The sequence below is a fragment of the Belonocnema kinseyi genome, chromosome 8, assembly GCF_010883055.1.
Source record: "Belonocnema kinseyi isolate 2016_QV_RU_SX_M_011 chromosome 8, B_treatae_v1, whole genome shotgun sequence".
Classification (NCBI taxonomy): domain Eukaryota; kingdom Metazoa; phylum Arthropoda; class Insecta; order Hymenoptera; family Cynipidae; genus Belonocnema; species Belonocnema kinseyi.
The window spans coordinates 128,425,167-128,434,209 of NC_046664.1; the positions used below are offsets into that span (position 1 = coordinate 128,425,167).

Sequence of the window (9,043 nt, forward strand, 5' to 3'; positions counted from 1 at the left end):
ATACGAGAGAAAGATTGAGATGACCTACGAGAACATCGTCCGCAAAGCAAAAAAAAAAAGAACGGAGGCATTTCATCGGACCCACAAGCTTATTCAACTAAAAGTTGGTGACAAGGTCCTACTGAAAATGTTGAATAGATTTGACAAAGAAAACAAGATCTTAGACAAATTTCTGCATATCTACAACGGGCCATTCGAGATAAAAAACGAAATAAAACCGGGCACGTTTTTCCTGTGGGACACTGAAAAGGAACAAGAAAAGGGCATATATCATACTCAAGACCTGAAAAGATACATCCGAAGGGAAGAAGACAAACAACCCGAAAAATTAGCATAATCAGAACTTAAAAGCAGAGTTGGAGTAGGAATAAAATCCTAGTTATTAATATCAACGCTATGTAGATGCGAAATTAAATAATAAGTAAACACAAAGAAGAACGGAGACGCGTCACGAAAAGTAAAAATTTACACAAATGTATATATTCATAGAAATTAAGCGATTTAGAGAAAGTATAAGTCGTAAGTACAATAAGGTTAAAATGTAAGACACAATACGAAGTAAGCCACATAATAAAGACAAAATATTATGTGAAAAGAAAATAAGAAAAAAAATAGTATACGAAAACGAAAATAAATCTAACAGGATCGCGCAAGATATAGGGACCATGGCAAAATTAAACTTTAAAGCAAAAATGAGAGCTTGGCAAATACGATCACACACACTTAAACAAACATTTAAACAGCGGGAACCCTAGAAAAAAATACAAACACCACGCTTTGGCTTAGGAAAAAGACGCAGTTACACTTTCGATTCCAAATTATAGCAGAGAGGAAATCTGCTCATCGTAATACAAATAGAAGAAAAAAAACTTAGATAAAGATGAAATCGATGAAATAAAACGGCAAACCGAAACTCGTCACGAAAAATGGGTACAGGAGGTTCTCCAAGAGATGCTATTCGTTTATATTTAGTAGCAATAACATGAATTATAATATCAAAATTATTAATAAAATTATAAAACGCTGTATCTTTCATACTCCACGTTTTAAATAAGCTATTATAAACGAATGATTATAATTAAAATTAAAACCATTCGTTTAGGTGGGCACAGTTAACACACACTATTCAAAAATTTTTTTGAAACCAACACTTTTTTTCATTTGCAATATTCGTTCAAGGGAGCACTATAGTCTAAAGCCTCATCAGCAGTATAGTTGAATAAAAAGCAAACATAAATGATATACTTTGAAACAGAAACAAATATCTTCACTTCTTTTTTTTGGTAAAAGAAACAATCTGTCAAAAATCATAACGATTTCTTCGCTTAGGGGGGGGGGGGGCACTAAAGCTGTTCAGAATATTTGTTAAATAAAGGATAAAATTATCCATTCAGAATGGGAGACCAATATTTATATTACGCTACTGAATGCTCTCTCATGGATTTATAACCTTGCTTGCATTCGGTTAACCCCTTCGTTGGTATTGACGCTAAATGCGTCAACATGCTGAATCCGTATCTGAAGTCAAAATTCGAAAATTTAAAATGGCGGATATAATATGGTGTACGAAAATACAAAAAAAACGGCTCTATTTGGATCAACCCCGTAAGTACCAAGATTTAGCTAAATCGAACCGTTTTTTATATATTCGTCCGCCATATTGGATCCGTCATTTTAGATTTCTGAATTTTGACTTCATATACGGATTCAGCGACCCCAAAAACCCCAGGATACAAATTTTCAGGATAACAAATTTTCTTACCATTTTGGGCACCTTTTGTCGAATTCTCTCTGCCAACGAAGGGGTTAATCTATAACAACCCCAAAAGGGAAAATATTTCTTAATATAGAGTAAGAGCAAGACTTCTTAACGTCGCAAAAAGAAGATAATTCTTAATGGGTAACTTGCTCTATAGCCTATTCAGTAATGAAGCTCCACACTATCTTCTTAACCTTTTCCATATTATTGACAAAGATCAACCGACACATTCCAAACTCCGCGAAAGGAAAAAGTACTAAAAATTCAGCCACAAACTACGTGTAAAGTGCAAAGGGCTTTTATTATTCGTGGTGCTCATCTATGGAACAAACTACCTATAATAATTAGAAATGCACCCTCTCAATATCACTTTAGAGAACTACTTTTTAGTTACTTATTTAACACAACAAATTCTACCCTGGAAATTACACTTTGGTAAGACTTACATCCGTAAATCAATATATGTAATTTAAAGTTTGTCATAAGGAAAACCGAAAGATTTCGTCGGCAGCGGGGGCTAATCTGAAAAACTGCACCCGCTACGAGCGAGATCGCCGTAAAATTTCAGCCACAAGCACGCCTCACATGCGTGAGGTAGGTGGTTACAGTCTGTAAAGGAATTAATACGACGATCCGGCAAAAGTTTCGTACACCTCGAGAACACGGAGGGATCTAAAAGACGAACGCCTTCTGCATTTCCGCGCAAGTGTTTCAGCATATTGTTGGCACGGAGGGATGCTTTTCAGGCTATTAAACAGTGAAAGCTTAGCACCTTCAAGAGCGCCGATGATAAGGACGATTATTTTAACAGAATATTCCGGGTACACTCGTTACAACTCCCTTTTAAGGTCTCTATGCCTCTCATTCTTTTCATTATACTTGGCTATGATGTTTCTGTCAGCTGGTGCAGAAAATTCGATAACGAACATTGTTCGCTTCTCGAAGTCAAGAAGAACCATGTCAGGCCTCAAGTGTGCAACAGAAACAATTGCCGGGAATACAAACTTCCAGCATATTCGGCACTTCTCATTCTCGACAATTGACTCGATTTCCTTAGAACCATTTAGAGCAGCGATATTAAGGTTAATGCCGTAAGAGTGGCAGAGATGGTAATAAAGCACTCTTAGTGCCTGAGCGCTTTGGATGTTGGTAGTTCCCACATGAGTTAGAAAACTAGATAGTATGTGAGTTAAATGCTCGGGGAGTGCATTTGTCTAATCTAAATTCCATTCCAATTTCCTTAATATATCGTTCGACAATCCCTAGAGCCAGATTTAGCTGCTCTTTGTTTTCAGCATAGATCTTAAGATCGTCCATGTAAAACACATGAGGGACCTTGTACTTTTGATCTGCGGGTTTGCCGCATAAGTACCCTTTCGGAATGGCGAAGTGCAATAGTGGCAATAATGTGAGGCAAAAGAGCAGTGGGCTCATGGTGTCGCCCTGAAAGACACCTCTCTGAAAGGTGAACATGTTAGTTGTCACGCGATTTTTTCCAGACGAGATAGTAAATCTGGTTATCCAAAGTGGCATCAATCTCTCTATGCACCTCACGATTTGCGGATGAATCTTTAAGCTTTCCAAAAGACAGATAACAAGTCTATGGTAGGTCGAATCGAAAGCTTTCCCCGTAATCAATCTAGGCCATCGATGGGTCACCAGAAGATCTTGATACAATCTGTTCCCGGAGCGGAATAGTTCTTTATTCCTCTTAATACTTTTTTCACCTTCTCGGTAGTGATGGGTGGGCATTCTTCATCAGGTTAGGGCGGGTGGTCAACAGTAACTGGAGGGTCTTGGAAGAGTCGAGATGGGTCAGAGAGAAACTGTTGATTTTCTCTGACCCACCTCTCTCTCCGCTCTAGACTTCTCTTAGCGTCAGATAGTATCCGTATTCTCTTAACAATATGCTGCCTGACGGTCAGCAGCTTTGACTTGTTAAGTCAGTGATAACGGTTCCGGAGTTCGGGCGCGAACTTTCAAACATTCGCGGTAAAATTCCTGCCAGATGTGATATAGTCAATCACACACTGAAGGCGGGACGCGTACTGTCTTGACCAGCCTATTTTTATGGCGAGTTGATGCATTCGTCTTTTGGTCTTATAATCAACCGTTGATTTTGTCTTACGGTTCGCATGGGTCAAAGCTCTCGCTGCATTATACACACAACATTTGATAGCCCAGAGGTCAGATTCTTCGGAAAAATGTCCACGAAGCTCATCATCCACTTCGGATGCCTCTATCGGATGCCTGCTCGCGGTTGGTTTTAGTGTCGCCACTTTTTCTCTGTTGTCGACTTGTTTTAGCTGTGGCAGAGTAGGCATTCCACTTACATAGCCCCTTCTTTGAGTAGTTCGGCATGATTTCGTAGACGTTTATTCGAAAAGTGCGATAGCTCCGTGTGTTTCTCGCACCACAGAGCATGCAGTCGTGCCATGTAACTCCGTTCAGGGGCCACACTCGTATCGTAGCACTCTAGCAAGTCGCTCCGTCCACCTAAAGGTCCGGAGATTCCGCCGATCCATCGCATTGAATTTATCTTCATTGGCTCCCCTAGCTCTAGAGTGGTCGGCACTGTTGGCAGACCCATTATCGGGAGCCCTGCGCGTTCTGTCGTTTTGAACCGCACTTACTACAACTATGTTTGGTGTTGTCATTGTTGTTCCCACAAGAAGCCAGGGAAAGGGGATGTAGTCCGTGTATTTATTAATGTATTTCCTTATGAGTATGTATATTTGCGTATGTATACTTATATTATTTATACCTTAATAGAGTACATCTAATTATGTACATTAAAGTTTAGTTCTTTACATTTCTTAAATACTTATTTTTGATTTAAATCGTGAAGTAGATCGCCGTTATATTTCAACTGTAACATGCATCATCTGTTCCTTATCGGTTTATTTAGCCCTAGGAAATTTTCATAAATAAATACAAATACTTCACCATTCTCGACTATCCAAAATTTCTCCTATCCCTTAATTTGAGAGATACCTCATGTTAAATTATGTAATTAATGAAAAACTGTTTTTTTACTGATTGAAATAAAAACTCGGGGTTATTGAAACCGTGTTTAATACTCTGTAATTTCAACTAGAAACAAAAAATATGATTAACTATATGCGGCAAATCGCGAATGGACAAAGACAATAAAGAGGGTTTTATATGAATGTGATGTAGAGGAAACACTGATTGATAAGAATAAATTCCCAGATTGATCTAATATCTATCTCTTATCCTATGCATCATTTGGTTATCTTCGGCTTAATGGCATAAGAATAATAAACAAATAAAAAAGTGAATACCTCTTTGCATTTCCAATAATTGGCAGCAGTGGATAAGCAAATATTGTGGTGGTTGTAAGGAATTATTGGTTCTGCAGTAGAATCCAACAGAAGAAGTAAAGCTTCTGCTACAGAATGCACTTCTCCAGCTGTTTTAAATAGGTTAAGAAAATAATATTATTCTTATTTATGTTTATTTCTGCCAGTTTGACTATTTGTAATTTACTGATTGCAAAGGGATATAAGTTAAAGGGTTGTATATGGAAAAATGCCAAAGGCTAAACTTGTTTTAAAGGATACGCATAGGGTCTTGACTTCCGATGTCCAACCAATCTCTAATAGCTATAATTTCACTATGAAGACCACGCTTTTCGAAAAGTCCAGTTGTTTTGATCCCATGGCGGTACAGTCTATCGACTAAAAGCCAGACTTCTTTCGGTACAGCATACGGTTCTTGAGACAGATTTATGTTGTTTTCCTGAAACAACAAAGTCAATGTTTGTAGCTTGTTTCTTTTCTATTCGATATAATAATTGTTGAAAATTTGAATTGCTTGGTTTATTATAAAATATAACTATAGGATGTACACAATTGGGTAATTTCCAGTCAGACGTTAATTTTGTCATGATAATCTTAAAATCACAGATATCTGATTTTATGCACTGTAATAACTGTTTCCTGTGAAATACGTTAACTTTAATAACACCATGAATAGAAATTGACAAAAAAAATGAACTTACAAAAATCAAATCTGACGAAATTTGGACAAGCTGACGATTAAACATTTTCATTCGAGTATTTAAAAATAAATGAAGAGAGATGAAAGAAAATAAAGGCAAATTATGTCCACTGAGTGTATGTATAATTATAAAATATATTCATCCAAAATCTAAAGTTCTTCATTCTTTCGTTGACTGGGCAACCTAGCCTCAGCCGTCTGAACACTTTGAATTCCGAGTCGCTGATCTCTATAAGAATGTTAAAATCCCCCCTATCAGCTGACAGAGCAAGTGCGCACCCACCCAGGAACTTCGACTGAAATCCTTGCTTGTAAACTTTTGTTTTGCAAGCATGGACGGATACTGTAACACCTCAAATTACCCGCGCCGTAACTGGCTTGCCACACCCGAAGCGAAACCCATAAACTTACGGGATCTTGAGTACTAAACTAGCAATAATCACTCGTCTAGAATAAAATGCGAACTCTCAATGTAAATAGTATTATCAATAAACCTTTCACATTTATTTTAAGATCACTTTGATTTCTTTTTTATGTAATAATGCCTTCTCATTTTAATACTGAAAACCAAGTCACTACCAGCCCCTAGGCTCACCTCAAATTGGCGCCCAAAGTGGAGACCTGACGAAAAATTAGCAAAATTTTAATTAAATCTCATGCTCTAAATCCTCATTCGCGTATTCTCAAACGATTCTGTCACAATCACTTTCGCGAATGATGAATAACCGATGGCACCCATGACTCAAAGAAACGTCGACAAGGAGTCCTCGGTTCCTAACCTGGAGTTCGACAATCAGGAGCACCCTCATCCTAAAAATAATCACTAGATCACAAGCTTCTCTCCGAATAGTTCTCTCCCTTTCAGATTTAGATTTTGTGTTGGAATCGCCTTATCGTCTAATATAATCGCCGCTGTAAAGACCTACTCCGTCTGCAAAATTCTCTTCAGCGCCCTATAGGAATTCCTCCCACTGTAAATAAACAGAGAATAAACCCCATATTGCAAATTAAACCGCTATATTACTTGCACTCCCTGTGGCAAGTTGCGCGATACTTTTTGTCAAATTTTCATGTTCTAAAATGGAAATTTGACAATTGTATTCTATAACATAAGAGAATCATATTTGTATAATTTGTAGTAATGGCAGACTTTCATCTAAGTGGTCCTTCCTGCTTTTTTTCATTTCCTGAGTACCGTACTAAAGAATGCAAATTTACAGCTAGGAAAAAATAACCCTTATTGACCTTATGACAGTCATCCGGAAACAAAAATTTGCTCCCATGAATTGTTCCCGAAGTCATAATTAGTCGATGAAGGCGATTCCCAAGTAGACGTTGGTGAAGCACGATCTTGTCAAAGAAGATGAGTCCTTCCAACACAACCCCCAATAGGATAACTTGTCATTCCAATCACTTTCGCCCGCTGTCCAGATCACCGCAAGATTCGCTCTTACCAATAATTTGAGATCCCCAATGGGTATCCGTGCTATATAGATAACCGCAATAGTCAGTCATCCAAACAACCTGCGATTTCCAATGTGTACCACTGCCAGCTGGATCACTCGAAGAGTCACCAAGGCAGATTTGTCAAACATGTTCTAGCGAAGTCTTTCCTGTACAGGAACGCAGTCGAGGGTGGCATCCAACGTGGATGAAGATCAACCAAGACGATCCGGTACAGAAACACCATCGAAGACGAGCTCCAGACTGGCCCCAGATCCACTACGATCCTGCGGCTCATGAACTCCTTAGAGGACGGCCTTGCAAGAGGTATCACAGCACAAAACTTATAATTATAAATTACACTCAAAAAGATCAATCAATATGGGTTACGGTCTTTTAGTGAAATCACCTATAGCATGGTTTAGGTCTACCATAGACTAGCTCCATTGCATGTTTCATTTTGGCGGTTTCATTCTCCAACCTTGAAAATGTGTATTGAGTGGTTTTTTGCACAAGAAACCTGAATCTAACGTTTATTTTTCGATAGAATGTACTTTTGACACATTTTCCAAACAAAAACTTGCTCACAACTCGTATCTTTACTAATCATTATAGCACTGTGATAAGTAAAAAAAATCGCCATGATTGATTCTAGCAAATTTTTGTTTGAAATGTTTCTCAAACATAAATTTTATCTCAAAATAAGAATCTGATTCGGATTACTCGTGCAAAAAACTACCAATACATATTTTAATGAAAAAAACGACAAAGAGAAAATTTTGAACTTTACACGTATTGTAAACTGTTAATTAGAGTATTTTTTTTTAAGAAAACTGTACACCCAAAACTCATGTGTGAGATGACTTCAAATTCCGAGTCTATGATCCCTGGAAAAATGTAAAGAGTCCTTAAACAACAAAGTAAGTTTTTGTAGCTTTTTTTTCTATTCACTAAAATAATATTTGAAAATTTAAATTGCTAGGTTTATTATAAAATATAACTATAACACATACACAATTGGGTGATTTCCAGACAGACGTTAATTTTGTAATGCTAAATCTTAAAATAACAGAACTCTGATTTCATGCACTTTAATAACATTTATCTGTGCAATATGTTAACCCAAACACGCGAAATCCCACCCAACAACTTCCGACTAAAATCCTCGCTCATAAAATGTTGTACGACACGCATAAATCAATACTGGAATGCCCCCCCCCCTACTCTCATGCTACCTGGCTTTTTAGGTCCAACTTTTAACCGTGAGAAGAACACTTAAATCCAGAACCCCCCCCTCCCGTATTTCTCTGGACTCCCCCAACTAGCAAAACGTCTTCATCATCGTTGCCAAAACTGAACCACCCCAACAATTTGCTCCCCCAGTACTATTGTTTTTAACTATGCAGTACAAGTCCGTTAACTTTCCAGCTTCGGGGCTGTAGGGGCGGAGAATTCCAGGAATTGCGGGCTTATCTGATGCCCCCTCTAGTAGCACGATATTAGATGCACGCATGAGTAAATCATTGGCGCAAATCATGGGAAAAATAGCACACGTAGTGGAAAAACCACAATTAGTGTGCGTGCCGTATGTGTGATGACGTTTTAAAGGGAGTGTATACTTATCGGACAGCAAGTTATCGGACTTTTACTGTAAAATGTTATTATAATAAATAAAATTCTTTTAAATTTATTATCCCGATGTTTAAAATAATATTAATAATTATGATATAAATAATAATAACCAATTATTTTAATCTATATTATTTCAATTTAAAATCATCATGAGTACATTTTTAGAGAATAGGAGTTTTTATAATA

The 9,043-nt window shown here is 37.5% G+C and overlaps 1 protein-coding gene across 3 annotated transcripts in view; it reads right to left on the reverse strand.

Annotated features, from left to right (window-relative positions):
- The window catches only part of LOC117177943 (inositol polyphosphate 5-phosphatase OCRL), a 404,171-nt gene that overhangs the window by 58,376 nt on the left and 336,752 nt on the right, over nucleotides 1-9,043 (reverse strand). For all 3 annotated transcript variants that reach the window (XM_033369070.1, XM_033369071.1, XM_033369072.1), the window contains 2 exons: nucleotides 5,344-5,521; nucleotides 5,065-5,192 (listed from right to left, as the gene is read on the reverse strand). In XM_033369070.1, coding sequence (XP_033224961.1) covers nucleotides 5,065-5,192; nucleotides 5,344-5,521 — 306 coding nt within the window. The remainder of the gene's footprint in view (nucleotides 1-5,064; nucleotides 5,193-5,343; nucleotides 5,522-9,043) is intronic.